The sequence below is a fragment of the Botrytis sinoallii genome (genome assembly GCF_014898435.1).
Source record: "Botrytis sinoallii strain Bc 23 chromosome Unknown BSIN_004, whole genome shotgun sequence".
Classification (NCBI taxonomy): Eukaryota; Fungi; Ascomycota; class Leotiomycetes; order Helotiales; family Sclerotiniaceae; genus Botrytis; species Botrytis sinoallii.
In genome coordinates, this window is record NW_024066031.1 from 995,181 (window position 1) to 1,017,414 (window position 22,234).

The following is a 22,234-nucleotide window of genomic DNA, read 5'->3' on the forward strand; positions in this document are numbered from 1 at the left end:
TTCTGTGTTGGGGGGTGTCTGTACAAATCGTTCTCACCATTACAAGTTTATCCTTCAATTTTGATATTTCCTCGTTCACTGAATCATCTCAATGATGATGTACATATATGCGGATAACAGGAGGATGTGGAATTAAAGCAATTTCACAGTGGCAAAAAACAAGCACCAAGTTATTCATTCGGTGCTTCATTCTTAGGCCATCTCAATTGCTTTCAATCTCTCAACAATTGTATATCTAGAATCTCTATAACTTAAAAGCTCGCAAACACTCAACAATGGATCATAAGCGCTACGGATTGGCAACTTCACGCCAAAAACAAACCGCTTTCAAATATACACTTGATCGAAATACTTACTTGAGATCTTGAACTGCGAGTGAATGTCGGAATTGAAAGAAAAGTAGAGCAAGTATTCTAAGAACCAGGTTTTTGATCTGGTCATAATTTTCGCTTTTCGCCACAAACATGAAGAAAGACTTCTGTATCATGATGGACCAGCAGAAATTTGGATTGGCCAATGAACAAGACAAACTACTTGTCTCTAATCCCATAATTAACAAGCGCCACCTTCATTGCCTCATTGCCTCTGTGTTATCGCTATCTCCCATCACTGAAGTACGTCCTCATAGTATGCATACCACAATGCTGTAGCGAGATAACTATGGCATGGGACTGGGTGAGAAGAGCGAAATCGGTAATATCAAGTGCAAATGTTGTGAATCTTGTTTATCATTGAATGATTGAACCCCAAGGTGTTTTGAGGTACTTCCAATGCAAAGAGAATCGAAAGCGAAGAAACTAATACTGAAGTAAGGATACGCTGATAGGAAGATAGATGTACACGTCTAAACTACAGGAAATTATAGACCAAGACCTATGAACGCCAGATCAATTGTCGCAAAACTACTCGACATTTAGAAACACGAAGCAAGTACAAAAAACATTGTGATAAGAGTCCAGAAATGAAGTACATAAGGAACCCAATGTCTACATATGTTCCTCTAAAAAGGCACAAAACCAAGTACGGATTTTGCGGGGACGTATTATATAAGAGTTTCTGTATGAATATAAATTTATTGTTGCCACACTACCGGATCAGCTTGAGGGTAGACACCCAGGATTTCATTTTGATGTGTGATCTATCGATACAATCACGTGGCACTACCATGAACGGTCCTCAATCCACGCCGGGTTTCAAAATCAAACAAAGCGCAGCCGGATCCAAACCAATTGTTATGAGATTGGAGGGAGATCAGTTCACGGTATAATCGGATCCGAACATTGAAGCATAATTCTAATAATCCACTAAGGTTATTTTAAGATTTAAGCTTCCACGGGTTGTAGATTAAGCGCGTAGATATTATGCTTTAAAAGTCTAGAAGGGAGAAGAGAATGGACCCCCTTTCTCTTTGCGATGCAAAAGACAGGAGGTCGTTCATCTGAGTTATTAGCTGATGCTTAGTAGCTATTCCATCAATAATTGAAAGCGGCAATTATTCTCATCTCATTTTTCGTCGCTTTTCACACCGAAACGGCTTTCAAAGCCACGTTTTGAGTTCGAGCAAGTGTGCCTTAATTTCCGTGGTTCTGCTTCCAGCCCCCAGAAGCCCATTGCTGCTATTAATACCGGGGAATGAGAATATGAAGACATCCGTAAAGACGAAGCACCGAGGTTTCCGAGTGCTGCTTCCCTTCTAAGCCGAAATTTGCAGCTAATGTCGTATCTTTCCGTGCCTTTCGTTGTCATCCTTCCAATTACTCCTATTCATTCATTGTTGGCGATATTGATTGGACTGGTAAGTAGTATTGTGTGTGATGTTGTCAGACCATTAGTGATCTGTAGGTATGCGATTGAGCAAACAAGAAGCGGACAGATGCATTGAAAAATGTACCTAGACATTAAGAGATCCTTGAATCAGATCATTGGTGCAAGGCTTAGTAAAGAAGGATGTAAGCTTTGCCAAGGTTCGTCTAAAAGCTTAACTTTGTGGCTTTCGCTGGCTTAATCTTTTTCTTCTAGCTGACGCGGCCTAGCAAGGGGTAATTGAGCACACGACTCGAACAGAGGGATGTGAATTTATTGGTGGTGTCCTTTTCTAGGATGAACTCCCGTTTTCCCAAGCACTTGGTGAGAGAAAAAGAAAACGGTAGATGAAAATAGCTTCGGATTCCTTGATCCAGGGGCTGAGGGGGGTCAGTCGTATGGTACATTAAATACCCCAACCAACCAACCCTCTTCTGTGACCTCCTTGGTTTGATCACTGCAAGCTTGACAGTACAGCACCGACATGACAACATCATCAGATGGCGGCTAATCGAGCTCAACCTTGTTGATTTCACGGATACCGGATGCATCCACCCAGCTTTTCCCCAGGTATGAACTCTTTTCAGTAATGATTAACATTCTTTTTCCTCGCCTTGCATTCTTTCTCCGTCTCTCAAACATAGGCAAAATACGTTATCTTGGTATTCCAATAAAAGTGACGATATGCCACGCCATTCTAACCACGCTCACCCTAGATCAATCTGAAACCTCTGGGAACTCAAAAAGAGAGATGTGAGCAGCAGAATCAAAGTTGGGTCCAAAGCGTCGTAATCTATGTGTAGCAAGCCGTATGCTGCTTACGCACTAAGATGAACTGAGCCTTTTTCTCTGAGTATTGCATTGCGAGATGTTGATGTCGAATACTGGGTATTAGTTGTTTTGGCTGACCACCGTTGGACGACCTGTCTGAAAGCTCGTGATAGAATCTATCAGGTACAGGACTTTTGCTTCTAGATTTTGATTTAACCTTTTGCCTTCAAACAGAAGCAAGCGCTGAATGATGCCGGCTTCTCACATTCCTCAAATCCCTCATCTACTACCACTACTACTACTACTACTACTACTACTACTACTACTACTACTACTACTACTACTACTACTACTACTACTACTACTACTACTAATAATAATAATTGTAGCTAGGTTCCTCATACTATGCAGTAAATACATCTTAGAGCATAATTTGGGGGGGGCTGATGCTTGAACCCACGACGACTTTCCCATTCATCCAATAATCACTCAATATTTCTCTTTCCCTTTATTACTTTAATTCTGTCTAAGCGGCGAATTGAACAAAAATACATGCTTCCTCCTCACGCCGCCTTAATCTCTCAATATCTCAACATTCATAACTCCGTAAGCTGTTTGCTTGATCACATTTGAGAGAAAACTAGCAAGATCCGTCTCCACTCAATTGCTTCTTGGGATATATCCCTTGTCTTGGGTGACGAGTACCAAAGGAGTACTTGATCGTGTGCTTCCCCACGTCTCTTTTTAATTTTCCTTGAATCAATACCTTTTTACTTCATTCTCCATTGCATTTCAATCTTGATATTTTCCGCATTTTGCATTGGTACTCTCTATCTCTCTCTATCTTCCTCTCTCTCTTGTACCTCTTTGCTTTACATACAACGGCAGCTTTCGAATTCCTTCTCTCGATATACAATTCGATCATACATCTCTTGGCACATCCTTTCATCCCACATCCACAATTTAGAAAAGCCGCGCCAAGACGGTTGTTCAACCCTGTCCAAATTGCTTTCTCGTAAGCTGATCACCATATCGCGATAATCGAAAATGCGCATTTCGTGGATCCTCACTTTACCTGGACTTTTGTCCATTGTGTCGGCGCTGGCAATTCAAAAACGAGATGCCGACTTTTACAGTGTGCGCACAAAGTTACACGAGGACATGAGCGGAAGGAGAGGTGATCCAAGCGGGAAATATTTTCGTGAGTTCTTGTTTTCTTCCAAAGAGAGTTTGTTGTGGCGGAACCTGCGACTATGGACCTGTCCGAACTGTCCGGTCCATGATGATTAGAGTTTACGTTCAGTTGAAACCCAGCTAACGGAATTTTTCCTAACAGATGAGAGTGTGTACGTACTTCTACCATCCAATTATAATCTGGGATCGAGGGGTTTCGAAGTAAATTTGGAATTCGATGCTAACACGGCGAGGTCAATAGCTTCCATCCGCATTACGATGGCCGGTATGTAATTTCTATGGAATTCTTGCTACAGTGCACAATGGCAGAACCTAATATTATCCGTGTAGATTTGCCGACAAGCAATTGGGCTATAGAGAACGCAGACAAGTACTTTCGAATCTCATTCAAACCTACCTAGCTACTTTTTCAGATATTGGAGTGGAAACATGGCTCATGCATGGTACTTTACTCGGCTGGTGGTGGAATCGTAAGGTAGGAACGACACTGCAAATATTCCGATTACTTCACAAAATCTCACAATTTTTAGATTCTACCATGGGATTCCGACTCCGATGTCCAAGTTTCCGAATCTTCGATGCACTTTCTCGCCTCTTACTACAATATGACCGTCTTCCACTACAAAACCCCGCGCATTCCAGAAGGCCGAGATTATATGCTAGAGGTCAACCCTCATTATATTAATAGGGAGCAATCGGACAATTTGAATGTCATTGATGCACGATGGGTCGATACTACGAGTGGCTTATTCATTGATATCACAACCGCCAGATATAATTATACACATCCTGCCGGAGAGGGAATGATGAGCTGCAAGGATGGTCATGAATTTAGGGTAATTCTTTTGGTAATACGATCAGCTGGATTGCGCTAATAATCATAGGATACATACATCTTTCCATTGCGAGACACCTTCTTCGAGGGAGCTCCAGCCAAGATTCCTTTCGCCTACAAAGAAATTTTGGAGGCAGAATATCATGAGAAATCATTGACCTTGACTGAATTTGAAGGGTATGTTTGATGGAATCACAAATTTCACCCTGGAATATCTATGCTAACTTAACCAAAAAGCCACCACTTCGACGATGATAAGATGGAATGGATTCCCGTGAAGCAAGACACTCAAGTACCAATGGAACCACAAAAGGAAGCTCAGCCACCACCAAAGACGGATGCACAAAAGGCGGAGGAGGCGAAGCAAGCCGCTGAAAATGCGAAGAAACTGGAAGAGGCCAAGAAGTTGGAGGAAGCCAAGAAGTTAGCAGAAGCACAAAAAGCTACAGAGGAAGCTAAGGAAAAAGCGAAGCAAAAAGCCGCACAGGAAGCTCAACAAGATGATACACCACCCGTAAGCAAACAACCAATCAAGGAAGAACAGCCAAAATCACAATCCCATGATGCATCCGAACCTCCGCCAGCTCAGCGAGCCGCAGAGAATAAGATATTTACTGCAGCCGAGAAAAAGGCCAATCAAGTACAAAAAGCTGAAGATAAACGTAAACAGGACGAACAAAAAGCCGCCGATGCGAGACAGAAAAATGAGGAGAAGATGAAGGGAGAAGTTAAGAAAACTGAAGGTTCCGCGTCGGTCTCCTAATCATTTTATCTTTCCAAACGGTCGATACAACCTGTCACTTCACGGCATTCGAGCTTCATTGAACGATTTCGTTATTCCTGGCAGAACGAAGAGCCAATTTTTACGAACCTATAAAAATGGTTTGCTACCTTTATTTTCATTTCTTTAAATTCGCTAGGCGATTTTACTTTCTTCGCTATCATTTCTTCATTACATCATACGATATTCTTCAATAGTTCCACCACAATCTGGACTAATGAATTGAAAGACGACGGAGTTCTGGATTCGGATGATTACGAAAAGAAACGGCAGTATATGGATAACATGGCGCGCCAAAGCTAGGGCATTTGCATATAGTCGGGATCTGATTTGGCGTTATATTCCCCTCCCAGATGTGGGAAAGTATTGTGTAGGATGGAGCATTTGACCGAAAATTATAATGGTGGCGCAAGGAGTTTGATGTCATTGAGTATGATGAGTTGAATAGATCTTACTATGAGAGTTGGAGACGTTCAATTTCACATCTACTAGAATTTGAATAATTTCTCAAACTTAAATCTTCCTTATACCAGAACTCCCTCCTTTGGATCAAATCTATGATTTGTGAAGGGCAATGAAAGTATGGACTGAACTGGATTGGGCTGTCTCTTTTTATTGTAGTGGCAGGCCCTGAAGCGTGTCCTTGAATGATCTGCAAACGTATAAGGCTGCAAGCGCAAGCTTAAACCCCTCATCGAGATTGACATCCGAACCGAACCGAATACAGATAGTCCAAGGGCTATCAAACACTTCGATATATCGGATGTGCGGCCAAACACCTTCCACCACTCCCATTTTGTTGTGTAGTAATCATCTCCGAGAATATGCGTTTTTAAGTGGCCAGTTAATATATTATCAGATTATCACATGCAAATGCAAGCTTTGAAGAAAAATCATCAAGTGAAGTAGAAAATCCCCACTATGATTTTAGGCGTTGTCTCTCCATGTGGATCCTTCGCATATGTCTTGACTTGCTGGCCAGGTTCTTGATAGAAACAGGGATAGCTGTCGGAAAACCTTCCTAGGCGGAAAAAAATTGAGGAGAAAAAAGACCCTTCAAGGTCGATAAGGTGTGATTGTACCCATAACTCCTTCGGCAGGGAATTTTCAGGCTTATCGATGATGTTGATTTTTTCAAAATTATGGGGTTGTGGGTTGCTACATGAAATGGATGAATTGTATGAGCTGTTGCCCAACTTATCTTTGTTTTTATCTTCGAGGGCCAAGTGCTCGTTATAATTTTGAACTTCTTTCTTTCACAGTTGATTTGATATCAATTGAAATTTTGGTGTTATTTTTTCCCAGCCATGTCTCGTAAGTTATACACCCCTTCATCCTCACCAACGCAGAAATTTCTGTAGTTCTACAAGAAAATTTCAGAGCTAATAGTTTTCACAATACCAACTTCAGATGGCGAAGCATCCACCAGTCAGCATAACCCACTTCCGCTTCCCGAACGAAGGAACTCCCAATATGAAGATCCGCACGGTACAGCTTTAGGTGTAGGAATTGGATCACAGCCTCGTCGCCGCTCAAATGTATCTGGACGCTTAGCCTTTCGCGATAGTGTGCGCGCGGAGGATCTGGAGAGTTTGACGAGGACAGTCAGTGTTATTAGTGGACATCAGGATGCGTATCTTGAAGCGCATGGGGAATTGTCGAGAGAGGGCGATTCTGGGAAAGAAAAGGATAATACCACGATATCTTTTCCCAAAGCTGCAAAACCGGGTCCTATCAGTACGATCAGAGAATTACCTAGCGAATTTAATACACCATATTCGACTCGTCCGCCTTCTCCTTCTTCGGCGGTTAATACGCCGGGTGTGCATTCGCATCGAAATGGCCAGAGACTTGCAAATGGAAGCGGAAGTGCTACTCCACGCGAATATTTCGAGCTGCAAGTCGAAGAACCATCGAGGAATCTGCCGGAAACTTCATATCCGGATATCGGCAGTGTGAAAAGTCTCCGCGGTGCACTCATTCTTCTCACAACATGCGGAGCACAACTTATGGATAATGTTTTCATGACTGGAGTCAACATCAGTTTACCCGCCATCCAAAAAGAATTCGGAGCCAAAGCAAGTGATTTACAATGGTTGATTAGTGCGTACACATTAACTTTTGGAGGATTCCTATTGTTAGCTGGTGTATTGAGTGATCGATTCGGACGCAAACTTATTTTCTTCATTGGGATGCTGTGGATTTCCGTCTGGACAATTGCAAATGGTTTCGCGACATCGTTTATTCAACTTGCTATTTTTCGCGCGCTGCAGGGAATCGGAGCTGCGATGACGGTTCCTTCTGCGGTGGGAATTATCTCTTCGTATTTTGTGGCTAAAGATCGTACGATTGCGTTATCGTTCTTTGCGGCTTCGGGGGCGGTGGGATTCTGCGCGGGACTGATTTTTGGAGGCTTCTTGACGGGGAGTCTGGGGTGGAGATATCTGTTCTATGTTTCCGCTACGTTGACGGGGAGTTTGGGAGTCTTGGGCCAGTTTATTCTGCCGAAGGATCGGTTGGAGGGACAGGAGAAACCGAGCTTGGATTTGTTGGGCGCGGGGTTGTCGACTGGGGGACTTATTCTGCTTTCGTTTGTTTTGTCGAGTGGAGGGGTGTATGGATGGAGTAAGGCTTTCATCATTGTTTTGTTGATTCTCTCGGTCGCTGTTTTGGGGATTTTTGTATACGTGGAGAAGAGAGCTTCGCATCCGATTATGCCGCTTTCGCTTTGGAAAATACAGAATTTTGCTGCGTTGTGGATTTCGGGGTTTGGTATGTTTGGATCTTTTCCTTTTGTCTCTTCTTTCTCCTCTCTCCCACCTCTCTCATGAAGTGCAATTTTACATACTAACACAAACTCCAAAGTATGCTACGGTGGCTACCAAACCGTTCTCTACTATATCGTCCTCATAGCCCAAGAAATCAACCGTCTCTCCCCCGGCACCACCGCCCTCTATTTCCTCCCTATGGGCGCCACCGGCTTCATATTCTCCATGTCCGTCGGCAAGATTCTCGAACGCTACAACACCAAATCCGTGCTTCTCATCGGCATGCTCATGATGATGGCATCACCCATCCCCGCGGCCCTGCTCACCTCAACCTCCACATCCTTCTGGTCGCACGTGCTCCCCACCTCTCTCCTCGTCGTCGCAGCCGTCACAATCGTCTACTGTTCCTGCACGATTATCCTGCTGAGTAGCGTCCCGATGAGCGTTAAGAGTCTCTGCGGCGGCATGATCAATACCGCGTTTCAGATTGGGAGCGGTGTGGGATTGGCGCTCGCGAGCGCGGTGGTGCAGGCGGTGGATATCGATAAGGGGAAGGGAAATCTAGAGCAGTATAGTACGGGCTTGTGGTTTTGCGTCGCGTTTGGAGGGGTGGGCTTCGTGGCGAGTGCGTTTGGAGTGAGGAATTCTACGGCGGATGGGTTTGGGGGGAGGAGAGCCGGGGGCGAACAGTTTGCTATGCATTGAGGGAGTGGGAGTGGATGGTTGGTTGGTTGATTGAATATAGATATGTGGTTTGAGTCATGAAATTGCTCTGAGATATATGAAATTGATGATCAATGGTATTTTTTTGTTATCACGGGGATATGGGTATGGATCTCATATAATAAACATAACGAAGATAGACGATTTTCATATTTCATAGGTACATAGCTATAGATAGGTATAGGTAATGGAAAACAAACACGAATTACGAATACTGGTAGATACATACAGAGAGTGGATCAAACATCTCAATAACTCCCAATTTGATAAAATAAATCCCTCTCTCCAACTCAATTCGTTGAAGATGAAGATGAAGATGAAGAAATCAACTGAGTTAAACCAACCAAACAGCGAATCATTAGGAAGACCTAAATTCAATTGAGAATTATAGCCCGATCTTTTTTGCTCTTATACTATAGTAAATTTGCAGGCGAAGTTTCTTTGTATAAACCGGGATAAAAAGCGCAATTGCTCTAACTCGTGGTAGGCTTCGTAAGATACCTGCTTCTTTAGTACACCAACAACACATTCACACTTCCATCGCCCAAGATACAGGTCCGACTTCCAACGCATATAGAATCACATGTCATCTCATTCTTGTAGTTAATGAATCATAGCCCTGGTCGAGTTTCAATTATTCCATTTTTGTTACGCTAAATCTCTATATTTCCAGGCGTGAAATACACACCGACACTATGCATTCCTATAACCCTATGCACAAAAAAGAGAAGAGAATATTGAATGCCGCTGGACCAAAACTCCAAGACCCTAAGATATATGTATAAAGGAAAAGCCCCCATTTATCCCAACCCCGAGAACCTTCCAATGCATATATAAATGCACGCACAATATCCGAGTCCATACTCATATATTCATTAAGAAACGCAGATACCCCTTCCGTCCAGCCATTGTACCAGTAAGACAATGACCACAATTAAGCAATTAATTCGTCCGTGTTTTCACTTATATAAAATGAAGGTAAAATCCAATTTTTGCGCTGGACCCCAAAAAAGAGCGCCGCCGTGTAATATGTCCAATGGTTCTCGTGTACTAATTATGGACAAGGATGAAGACACGATGCTAAGTCAAAAACAAAGAAAATGTAACAGGTGCACCTCGTGAGGTTCGTTCAATTTATGTGCGTGTTGTTGTATAAAACAGTCGTTCGTCGTGGAAAGGGCCTGGAAAGATTGCTTCGGGACCTTTTTAGTTCATATAGATTCGATCGATGGCATCGATACAAAAGGAAGATCGTTTTTTTGCAGCTGAGAATGGTAGCAAGAATCGTAGTCGGTCGGTGGTTTGCGAAGTTTTAGTAAGTAATACAAGGCTATTGGTTTGGGTGAAGGTGCTAAACTTGAAGATGAAATGATAAAATGAATGTCACAAACACGGACAATGATATCAGTCGGGAGACTGGCCATCATGACGAGAATGATGGAATGTTTCGAGCCTAATCACCCCTCAAACTCGTCATCGCCATCTTCATCATCACCACCTTCCATAGCTGTTCTTAAATCAATAACGCTTTTTCGAATCCTCTTTCCCAATGTAATGGGACTCCTTGGATCAGCTAAAGCTTGATACCTTTCATACTCTGTTGCTGGCATTTGCAACTCATCTTCATCCTCGTCATCCTCGTTGGCATCATCAGTATTTCGAATAGCCTTTGGAGCCCGGCGAGCTCGAGTACTGGGTTCACGTGGTGGAAGAATTCTTGCAAGAGGTCCTTTAGCCCTCTTGTTTATCTTGATTTTTGACGATGAAGCCGAAATAATAAGAGGGCCCTCGGAGGGTGCTGATGAGGATTTGGTAGGGCGACCTTTACGAGCCTTCTTGGTAGGGGAAGCACTCGGAGCTGTTGGCGCGTCAGAATTGACTTCAACAGTTCGCTTGCGCTTAGTTCGGGACGATGATGGTGAAATGATCGGATGTGCGGCCGGAGTTGCCTCCTTCTTGATGATTGGTTCATGTGACGGGTCCACTTCTTCATCCTCCTCAATCGTTGCCTGTTTTCCACGCGGCTTCCGTGCCTTTAGTAATTGAGAATTAGCGACAGGGGTTTCGCTCGATCTACTATTACGTTTTCCTCGTACAGCTTTCTTGGGGGACTCTTGAATTGAGGTTGACTTTTCGACAGATGCTGCTGCACGATTTCGAGTAGCTGTTCGAGGTTCACGTGTTAGGGTCTGCTCATGGGTGGAAGAACGGTTGATTTGACGATCACCATAAGAAGAGATAGTTGACTGCGATGATGAGCTGTCGCGCCTTGAGTTGATTGCCTCAGTTGCTTCTGAATCCGAGTCGTCATCGTGCTCGGTTGTCGGCAAGATTGCATTTTCTTCCTCAGTTTCAGCACTTGGTTCGACATTAGCTTCCTTCTTGACCCGACCACCGGATTTGGCTGACTTGGCTGGTTGCTTCTTTGGTTTGATAACTTTAGCCTTTGGCTTGATAGGAGGTACGATTGCCGACGGGGTCTCGGATACTGCTGTAGTAATTTGTTCTGCGGGTTTAATAACGTCAACAACAGCCACAGGAGCAGGAACGGGAAGCGGATGCTTCCGTGGCCTACCACCTGCATGCTTCTTTTTTACAACTGGTTCAACAGGCAATTCTTCGGCGATTTGATTGACAAGTAATTCGGCCGATTGCTGTAGTTGCTCTTGTTCGGCTGGTAGGAGATGTCGAGAAATATCTTCGTCCTTAATAGATTCATCTTCAAGTATCGTTTCATCTTCGCCAGATGCAAGCTGAACATCCTTAAGCTTTGACAGAGATTTTGGTGGCCTTCCAATGGGTTTTCCCGATGGAAAAGTTCTTCTGATGGGGGTTTGACTTCGGCTTTGTTTTCGAGGAGACTTAGATAACTCTCCAATAGCATCATCAAGAACTCGAACCTTGCGTTGTCGTTTTGCTGGTAAGCCGTCCGATTCATCCTCTGGTGTACTTTGATCGTACATTTTCCTCGTAGCCATTCGCTGAGCTCGACCACTTCTACCTTCACTCATATCTATTTCACCCACACCACGCTTTCTAGAGGCCGATGGGATTGGTTGCGCACCAACATGTTTTGGATGGGAAGAATATTCAAAACCGTATACCTCTGCTTGCTTCATATCATCCCACTTTGTGGGATCTATCAGACGTCCTGCTTTTCTTTCTCGGCTTCTATCTCTTCTTTAGTCAATTTAATCTCAGGTAGTGGCTCGTTGAGAAGTTTTAGCTTATTTGACTCTTTAAGTTCCTTTTGCTTAAGCTTTTGCTTCTCTTGTTCTCTAACGAAAGCTTGTCTTTGAAGTTTGGCTCTGAATTGTGGGTCCCGAAGACTTTCGAGACGTAGACGAAATTCATCATCTTGATGATACTGATCGATGAAAGCTGTCCATTCTGGAGTTTTCAATTTCAATTCCACTGCGTAATGTTTTGCAGTAGCCACCAGGTCGTCCCCTGTCCAATTGCTCGGCAAGCCTGTCCGCCTCTTCTAAAGCTTTCTCGGCCTCTTTTCGGATTGAAGTCGTTCTTTCTCCTGGGATTCATATGCGTAGATTTCCTCGTCAATTGCATCAAATTCCCTTTGCCAGGCAGCTAAAACAGTCCTATTGGAAATTGTTAATCCTGTTCTTCTACCCCACACAGTATAAAGCACGATATTAAATGTAACATCAGAGAGGAAACTACGGGAAAATAAGTAGCGACGGTGACTTACTGTGCTCACAATCGCAGCTCTTTTGTACAGTTCATCATATGGCATTTCGCTAGGATTCTTAAGGTATTTTTCGAAGTGCTCCACCGGGGGAAGCTTGGGATATTTGAACTTGAGACCAATATCTGGATCATTGATATCTACATCATGTTCTTCATGGCCTTCGGCTTGATCATAGTAGTCGAATTCAGAATTTGGATCGATATATGGTTGAATCCGATCATGATCTTCTGGATCGAAATCTTCTTCGTCGGCGTCAGCGTCAGCGATGGCAATAGCAGGCTCTTGAGCTGCATTGTAGTCGAAATGCAAATCCGGTCTCGGCCCATCCTTATTGGATAAATACTTTGCTGAAGCATATACATTCTCAAGTGAAATAGGAGGTGGTGATAGAGAACTACCTGATGTAGTAATAGTTCCTACTGATTCCGCTGTGGATGGTCGACTGCATGCAGCCACGTGACTACGAAAGTCCTACATTTCATGAGCATCAAATGATTGACATGAAGGAAGAAGGATTTATGTGAAGAGAGACTCACCATATCTGATAGTTCTGCAAATATGTTACTGCAATTGGGGCATGTTGGCGTTGAAGAAAATGATGTAAAAGAACTAGATGAAGTTTCTTGAGACTCGGAAGAACCAACTCCTTTCTCAATATGAGAAGTAGAATCTTGAGTCGCAATAGGAGGAACTTTAGTTCGCGCCATATTGAAGAGAAATCCCAAGTTTTCTCAACGAATTGATTCGAAGAAAATGAAACCAACACGATGTGTTGTGCTGGCTCCAACCCAAAGAGTTTCGAGTTTTTGTCCACAAGGTCTCAAACTTGAGTTTTGCAGCTCTATATGCAACCGGAAGAAATGTATACCAAATATTTTGAGGAAAGGGGTACAAATTGATTTAGAAACTTTATAGGAGGATTAGCAAGAGATATCGATGATCAACTACATGCTATTTTTAAGACATAAAGCTATTGTTGTTCAAAAGTATCGTAGTCGGTCAGATTCTCATTTTACTGCTTTAAAAAGGTTATTTCGATTCAATTTGGGGTTTGCGGCTGTCGTAAAATGTTAGATGGCGGTGCTCGGTGCTTGGTGCTTAAACGCCTCAACTGTGGCTGGAGCCAATCACATGTCGATTTACGGTTACGTCAGCCTTGCCCCATATCATGTTGATGTTGAGACCTTTATTTGCTTTATCAATAACGTCAAAATAGTGCTTCGAGACAGATGACAGTCAAAGTAAATATCACCTATTATATCATTCTTCTGACGGGCTCACTCATTCCATAATCAGCAAATACTTCCAATAATCATCCATCCTCTGATACTGCGTCCCAATTGATACACAACTCACTCACAATCATGGCTTCAAAGAAATCAAAGCCAGCTCCAACTGATGATGAATTGAATGAACTTTTGGAAGGCATTGATGAAGTTAAAGTTAAAGCACCTTCTTCCAAGGGACCTTCCAAATCACATAAAACAAAACAACCGTCTCAATCAGAACAAGATTTACTTGCGGAACTTGAAAACCTTGGAGCACAACAACCAAGTCGACCACACACACCACGAATTCAACAAGTGAAACGTTCAAATACAGCGACTCCTCCACCAGCTTCTCGCAGAAGTGAGGACAGATCAAGCGAGGAGAAATCTGCTTTACCTCGAAAATCTGTTGACAGTACTCGATCATTCCATACTAGTTTTACTCCTTCCGCAACTAGTAGCGATCTTCAAGAAGCGGAAAAGAAAGCTCCAATTTCTCAGCCTGCTACTGAAGCCCCTTCAGCGGGTGGAGGATGGTCATGGGGAAGCGTCTTTGCAACAGCAACAGCGACAGCTAGTGCAGCGGTCAACCATGCTCAAGCTGCAGTGAAGGAAATTCAACAAAATGAAGAAGCTAAACGATGGGCAGAACAAGTTAAAGGAAACGTTGGAGTTCTTAGAGGCTTTGGTGAGATTTTGACTTGAAGAAGTGGCAAGTGAAGAAGTGCTAATTGAAATTGCAGGTGGTGAGTTGACATCTAGAGCTCTTCCAACCTTTACAAACATTCTTCATACTCTCGCACCACCTATTTCATCCCACGAACGACTCCAAATCCACATCACCCATGATTTCATTGGATATCCCTCTCTCGACCCTCTCATCTATTCTACATTTTCTCGTGTGATGGCTCAAGTTGAAGGAGGAGATCTGCTTGTCATTCAACGTGGCCACGAATCCACAGCGCGTCGCGCATCCGAAGCTGGTTATACTGGAGGCAATGCAGGATGGAGCGATGGACCGTGGTGGCGCGTAGGAACCGACAATCGTGATATTGGATCCGTTAAAGGACTTATCGAAGGAACGAAACTCGTCCGAGTAAGCGCAGAAGCCTATTCGAAGGAATATTTTGATGCGCATGGTGGGCTCGAACTCGCAGCTCAGCGAGCTACTGAAGATCTTAGCGAATCAAATCCAGTTCGCAGCAGCGATATTTTCATGGCCGTCCAAGCGATTACTCATGAAGCACCAGAAGATTTGTTCCAAGGAGGTCCAGTAAAGGAGGCAGAAGGAGGTGTGGTTGACGAAAAACCAAAACCGGATGAATTAATTTCCTTCGCTATTTACCTCCAAGATCCAATCCATAGTATCACTTTCTATACACTTACCCAAGCCATTCCTGCTAAATGGGTTCAATGGCTCGATGCTCCAGCTCCCTTAACTCCAACATCCACATCTTCACCCTCTAAAGAAAAGTCCGGTTTCTTTGGTACAGAACCAGTGAATGCACATGCAGGATTACCAGAGGAGATTCAACAAATTATAGAGAGTGGAGGAGTGGACCCCCGTGAATGGGTTGCAGAATGGGTGGAGGAGACATTGAGTTTGGGTGTGGGTGTTATCGCACAGAGATATGTGGCAAGGAGGATGGGAGTTGGCGAAGGTGGTATTGGTAAGGGGAAGGCTAGGATGGAGGAAGTACTTGGCGATGGAGGCGGGGAGGCAGCAAGAGCGGGGTTGATCTGATGGAGCCCAGTGATATGGAGAGGAAAAGGGGGTGAGGGGAAGGAATGCAGTATCCGCGGTTCTTACGAGTGATATGATATGATTGTTTGGGGCGTTTTGATTCTTTCGTCGCGTCACGGCGTAGTCATACTTAAGGATGGTTTGGTGATAGGATGTTTGAGGTCGCGTTAACGAAACAATGCATACATTTTTTATCTTCTTTTCATGGACGCATAAGGGAATGCTATAATTTCTGTATTGTGCGATACTTGCAGTTCTCTTTGTTTGATTTGCATTTGCTTCTGATGATTGATATAACAGAATGAATCCCAAGATGCCTATCCATCGATCCATCAGTTCTCACACACTAAACGATTTGGAGTAGGACAGGCTTGGAGAAGAGCATGGTGGCTGGGAGTAGGGATGTGTTTGAAGGTAGATACAGGGAAACGTGTGTGCGGTATGAGTAATCATGTATATGGATATGTGAGTTCTAAAATTAAAGGAATGAGCTTGCAGAGTTACAAGTAAAATGAGACTAATTATTCGGTAGATGATTTTGAGATGCTTTGATATTGTGGGATGAGATGGGATAGGATGGGAGTGGAGATTGTTGGATTAGGTGGGCTGTGTATAAGAAATAGGACTGCATAGTATAATAAGTATGGTTCGAAGATAAGAAGATTGTGGATTGTGGATTCGTGAATTCGTGGATTCAATTTAGATTCTCAAAAATCTATTAAAATTTGACTGCTTGATTCGTTTCCAGATGTTTACAATGGGTGACGGTTGGTTAGTATTCGGTCTTGTCAGTCCGGGATGCTGAAGATGGATGCTGAGTTACTAGCTGGGTAGTTGGGGTTATATAAGATGGATTGGAAGGCTTCGTATATGGTGGTACTTCAGATGGGATGGGATTATGGTGAGTGGTGGAAGTATATCTGCCTGTATGTTCTTATGTCAGGGTATCGATGTTGGTATTGAAACTGTGAATACTTGACCGATGGTTCTTTCTTCATGCTTCCATTGTATGAAGCATTCTTCCTTTGTCATTTTTCGATTTTCGTTACTTTTTGATTCTCGGGGGAGGATTGGGTTGGATTTTGGAAGTGGAAGTGGAAGTTGGGCAAGAGAGGGGGAAATGAAGATGGGGGGAGAGGGGATTGATATAAAGGAGTGTATGGATCAGAAGAGTGTAGAATTTTATAGTGTACACCTCTGTTTCGCTTTTCTGTATGAGAGATAGAATGCGTGATTTTCTCTCTTGAATTTTGTTTTAATTCTATGGGATTTGTAAAGGATATACAGACGAATTATGATTGGCGGCACAGGAGGGAAGTGTAATTGGAGTGGGGAGGGAGGTATAAAGTTTGGATTGAAAACTGAGGTTTTTACTTGTGAAATATAGATAGAAGGGGTGATTACTAGCTGTGATCATTGTACTCGTAGTATAGAGATTATCATAAGTAAAATGGGAATTTCCTTGCATTTGGAAGTCGCTGGAAGAGATGATTCCGACATTCGTCAAGAAGAGTTTTGTGAATGGGAAGTAGAGATGACAATTTGAAAGCATTGAGAAGACGTACGAAAGAACGTGGATTAGAAGAATATACTAGGTACAAAGGGAAAAAGGTGGAAATGGAGTTTGTGCAAGCGAATGTTAGTGCTATCCGTATAGCAACTTCGATGCCGTGAATAATATAATATCATCATGATCACATGTTGGAAAGTATGGTTCTTTGAGTTTGATTATACTTATCTGATATAAGTACAGGTCTGGAGTTTGAGAGTAGAGCAAGTGGAAAACCATATATCACTGTTTGACTAGGTAGGTACTGAACAGAAGTTGGAAGTATAGGGTAGGGTGCTGAGAAAATGGAATAAAGAATTATATTTCTCATCGGTATGATGAATAATACTATAGGAATTTCTTATAAGGAAATCTTTAAGCGAGGATAACAAGGGCAAGGGACAATGAAAGAGGTCATCCGTAGAGCTTAGCGAATATTAAAGATTGTACTAATTTCTAGTGGTATGTTTAACTTCCCGTTGATTGATTACTTTAGCGAGGCACTAATCATTGCTAGACTGAAAATAGAATAATATAATAAATTTGCATATCATTGTTTCCGTATACTAATAAGTGGAATAATAAATGAAGCAATGGGGTCTCTTTTCTTCAACATCTGTTGAGTATTTCCTCTGATATATCCTCCAACGAAAGCTATCCTGTCCTCTTATTTCAGTCTGATCAAATACTCAGCATGAGTAAGCGAGACGAAAACGTTTGTTCGAAGTATCTAGTCTTATCATCCTTGTTAGGGTGTTGTGGTAAAGTAAAGCAAATGGACTTGCTTTGAGTTCAATGAAGAAATGAATATGCATGAGAGTATTTTCATCCAAGTGGAAGAGTCGAATAGTATCGCTGGGATCTTCTGTAGAAAATGTTAATATTCCTTATGAGTCAATTTGTAAAAATAGCACGACTGATATCTCGAACTCCAGTGTGTTGCGGTGTGTGAGTGGATGGGGATTGATAGCGTTCATCACCTGTGAGATCTTCTGTCAAAGATTTAAAGTATGGACTTCGGGTATCGAGGATAATCCAGTAGTAAACCTTGAAGCTCGAGTATGTTGTTGTGAGCTGTGAGGAGACAATATTCTGCAAAAGTTCGATTCTCTCCCTCTTCCTTGACGAGTCGTGTGGAACCAGCTAGTTGTAATCTTGAATGTATCCGTATTGCTGTAGTTGATGAAGGGATTACTCCATACATGCAGCGTCAAAGATCCTGCTGTTGAGTTCTGGCCATGCGTTCCTAGCCATCCGACTCCCGACCGTTTCCGGTATTAGTTCCAGTTGTTGTTATCCTGTCGTTTCGCCTCTCGTGAATGGTATCAAACTCCTGATCAACGCCAACATCGGCGTCAACCTTGACGCTTTCTAGGTGCGACTAACATCATAACGCAGGTAACATCTCGCTATAGTCCCCTCAGAGTGCTGGATCTCCCAGTCAAAGACCCACGGGCGTAATTCCTCTTTGTAAGTTATGCCCCTTCGCTTTCCTGATGTATACCGTCCCAATAAGATGTTGGGAATACATTGAAATCCGTGGCTTGTATAATCACGCTGATTAAGCTGCTGTTTCAAGTTGTCTTAGGTGTCCGGAAATATCTCAGAGTTTTTGCTGCCCCATTGTCGACATCGCCTCGCCTTCTATGGCGCCAGCAGAGGTGCTGCTAAAGCCCTAAGAACTAGAAGACCCCAATGCGAGTACATATCCCGCATCATAAACAATCGAGACGTGAATTTGGTCGAGGACAAATTCTCTTGAGTAATCGAGTTTAGAAACTGAATAAAGATGAAAGAAAGTAGATTGGGGCACACAAAAGCCCAACTTTCGGGGGGGATCTCCTCTTTAAATATGTCAGAGAGAGATGACGTTGCTCTTTGCTTGCTGATCTTGAATCTTTCTTTCGATAAGCTAGCATCTGGTTAAACTTTAGTAGACGATTAGCTACTAGCTAGTCATAGATAGAAATTCGATAGTTTCCTCAAGATTGACATCTCGGCAAAGCGGAAGTATAGGGGTGTCAAGCAAACGAAGGACCCGAGATTTGATATATTTCCCGAGGTCATATTTATTACTGATGTAATAAGTGATATGCAACTTTTTCGAGTGGTTATCACGATGAAATCCAGCCATTTGAAATGGCCCAAATTCAAATAAATATCATGGAAGAAAATCTGTCGATCAACTCCATTCTGGTAGCCAGAGTGCAATCAAATAGTACGTATTGACTTTATATCAATGTTAATTATGCCGATAAATTCTCGAAGCATGATATAGCATATAACCGTTGTCGACGCACGAGAACTAAAAAAGGGTGAGATCAGATGAATGCTTGGTTTGACTCAGAAGACAGATGACTACCATTATGGGTTTTCAACTACCGGTATGCTCATGTCAACCGTCGCCACGTTAGAGTCGACGAACTCATCAAAATTGAAATTTTCCAAGCATACTATTACCTGACTAGTTATCTTCTGTCTTTCAGTCATTTGTCAGAAATGGATGATGCTAAGACTTGAGCTAGTGCGAAGCCAATGATCTGTGGAATTACTACGATAACCTAAGTATAAGTGACGTCTTTTTTCGAAACCCCACATAACCTTAGTTGTAAATGCCAGCTTGACAGACGACGTTTCAAATCTTGGTGAATGGAAATGTGATTGGACTATTGTTGATTACAATTCTACATACTTCCTGGAACGTGTGTATACTAGGAGTTTCCATCCTTGATCTGGTTGAATATATTTGCATCTTGAAATGATACTAAAAATAGATATATCTACCAGATTCTAGCTTCAAATATTGGGTAGACTCATCTTTCGTCAAAGATCTGGGGAAAAGTGATCGTCACTAGCACTAAGTGATCTAGAACTCGACTATCTACAAAGGACAAATAATGCAATGGAGTTTGGTTGAAAAATTTGTATGATAATATCAATTTTATTTCTATAAATAGATCATGTCTTCCCACTCATTATGTTTTCTCAACAGCAGTCAAAAGTCAGAGCTCCGAACCTCCCTTTCTCAATTCGCTTCTAAACAGAGCTTCTCCATACAATCGCCGCGCGAACCGACGACCACCGCACATCAATACCCATCACATATTATCAGCAAATCAGCCAAGGATGGCCTAGAGTGGTATTACAGACTCAATGCACAGTCACCTAGAAGCCGAAGTTATATCTCTTTCATATACAGCTCCATCAACAAGAAACAGAGTCAATTTACATCTCAGGCAAGCTACATTGCGTTCTACTTTGTGATGGAAATATCGGCTGATCACACGCTTGTCAAATAGGAGAACTGGCATTCTTGGAAACATTTATCGATAATCTCGGCGATCACACATAAACCAGACCCATACGAACCGTCGTAGCAACTTGCTATGACCAAGGTGCCTTTCATGGTGCGTGAACATCCTGTGATTGCTGCATGCATGCATCTAATTACACTGCGTTGTTGTTATTGGTAGTTCCGAGCTTGATTGATCTTTTGCAAGTTGCTTGTGGGGTGCATGTAGCTGTGCACTTTGAATTATACTGTGCGTTTACAGTACTTGGTTTTTGTAAGTTGTTACAGCATTTATATGTTTTAATGTCTTCAACCCATCCGCCTCGACGTAAAGCCAGTGCATTTACCCCTGGTGACTTGATCCCGCTGACTCGTGGAGTAGGCAGGGCGAGTACCATGTCGTACCAATAAATCGTCGAGGAGGGGGGTGTTGAGGAAATATGGAGCTAGTGCTTAGGTGGGACTGGGGAAATAGATTAAATACAGGATGGGACTGCCATGGTAATCATGAGGGGATAAGAGACCTGAAGCAAGAAGGCTTTTTAATGACGTATGTAAGATCTTGCATGACGTCAATTGCATCGAAATTCATTAATCAAGACTCAAGAGCTAACCAAAATCGATAGATAGATGTTTGATAGGGGCTTAGGAGGGACGGAGGGGCGTCTCCACTAGGCCGTGCCGACCGATATTATCATTTTTATTTTGAAGGACGGACTGGGATTCAAATGTCTACAAGCTGGTAGATGGAATTCAAATAAATAATAAAGAACGGAGTATGAATGCAAATTCGACCGACGGACAAGACCTATCTATGATCGGTACCTTTTTCTTTCTTCGGATAGACATTAGATCTACACCGTGTTGATATACGCAGTAGATGTATGTAGGTATATAATCTCAAATCTACACAGTAGGGCTATATAAATCGATACCCAATGGGGGTAGATACCTACCCAACAGGATTACCCGACCTAGATACCTAGGTAGTAGGAACCTAGGTATCTAGAAGAATGCCACATCTATCTATCGATTCATATAGGTAGTAGTAGTGTAGTGACCTACTTGGTATTCATTCGATCTATTCACTCATCAGGGCAACTTGACAGTCACAGTCAATCTACCGTCTAGCCATCTACCGGCACCGACCTAGCCATTCACCAATTTACCTACCCAGGTACTACCTGCCTCCTCAGCATCGTCATCACTTCACATATTTGATATAAATCTAATATCCATCTTGACTTTGTTGTTTGATTTATCCCTAAATCCCTATCACTTGTTACTTTATTTATCAAATAGCCAATCAATCAGGTCACCCACAGACCCTCCTTGACGGATTTTAATTGATTGGAAAGCACTAAAACAAAGGGAAAAAAATAATTCATCGTCATAAGTACATAAAACCAAGTACATTACCCTAGTCGGCCGTCATTTATCATCCCTCATCCCTCATCCCTTACGAGTATCCCTCATACAACCGAAAAAAAGTTCAAAATATCCAGAAAGAGAGTCATCTGTTTGATATTGACATACTCACTCACTCTAACTACTACCTGGTCACCAATCTTACCTATTATTCTACCTACTTTTGATACATTCAACTCAAAAGTACTTTCTACAGTCTTAAAAATTCACATTTACACTTTTGGGTCACTCCCTTGCTTGATCACCAATCACGCTTCCAAAATTTCCGATCCTTGCTTATCCTTGAATTTCATTCATATCTTTTCCCCCTCTTGTCTTGCCTTACTTGTTACAGGAATTTGAATCCGATTACACACCCCTTCTCTTCAA

At 42.6% G+C, this 22,234-nt stretch overlaps 4 protein-coding genes across 4 annotated transcripts; 3 read left to right on the plus strand and 1 right to left on the minus strand.

Moving 5' to 3' along the window:
- Positions 1-3,621: 3,621 nt before the first annotated feature.
- On the plus strand, positions 3,622-5,366 carry EAF02_002804 (uncharacterized protein; the record flags this gene model as incomplete). The annotated part of the gene is made up of 7 exons (XM_038898852.1): positions 3,622-3,775; positions 3,911-3,920; positions 4,010-4,033; positions 4,099-4,243; positions 4,299-4,604; positions 4,653-4,780; positions 4,841-5,366. The coding sequence occupies 7 exons, from the start codon at positions 3,622-3,624 to the stop codon at positions 5,364-5,366; spliced, it is 1,293 nt and encodes a 430-aa protein (XP_038761140.1).
- Positions 5,367-6,691: 1,325 nt separating this feature from the next.
- Positions 6,692-8,857, plus strand: EAF02_002805 (uncharacterized protein; the record flags this gene model as incomplete). Its single annotated transcript, XM_038898853.1, has 3 exons — positions 6,692-6,698; positions 6,795-8,156; positions 8,250-8,857. 3 exons carry the CDS (start codon positions 6,692-6,694, stop codon positions 8,855-8,857), a joined length of 1,977 nt encoding a protein of 658 aa, XP_038761141.1.
- A 1,475-nt stretch (positions 8,858-10,332) lies between these two features.
- Positions 10,333-13,438, minus strand: EAF02_002806 (uncharacterized protein; the record flags this gene model as incomplete). The annotated part of the gene is made up of 4 exons (XM_038898854.1): positions 13,121-13,438; positions 12,585-13,055; positions 12,112-12,359; positions 10,333-12,046 (listed from the first exon to the last, which is right to left on the minus strand). Exons 1-4 carry the CDS (start codon positions 13,289-13,291, stop codon positions 10,333-10,335), a joined length of 2,604 nt encoding a protein of 867 aa, XP_038761142.1. The 5' UTR covers positions 13,292-13,438.
- A 510-nt stretch (positions 13,439-13,948) lies between these two features.
- On the plus strand, positions 13,949-15,596 carry EAF02_002807 (uncharacterized protein; the record flags this gene model as incomplete). The annotated part of the gene is made up of 2 exons (XM_038898855.1): positions 13,949-14,540; positions 14,596-15,596. 2 exons carry the CDS (start codon positions 13,949-13,951, stop codon positions 15,594-15,596), a joined length of 1,593 nt encoding a protein of 530 aa, XP_038761143.1.
- Positions 15,597-22,234: the final 6,638 nt, after the last annotated feature.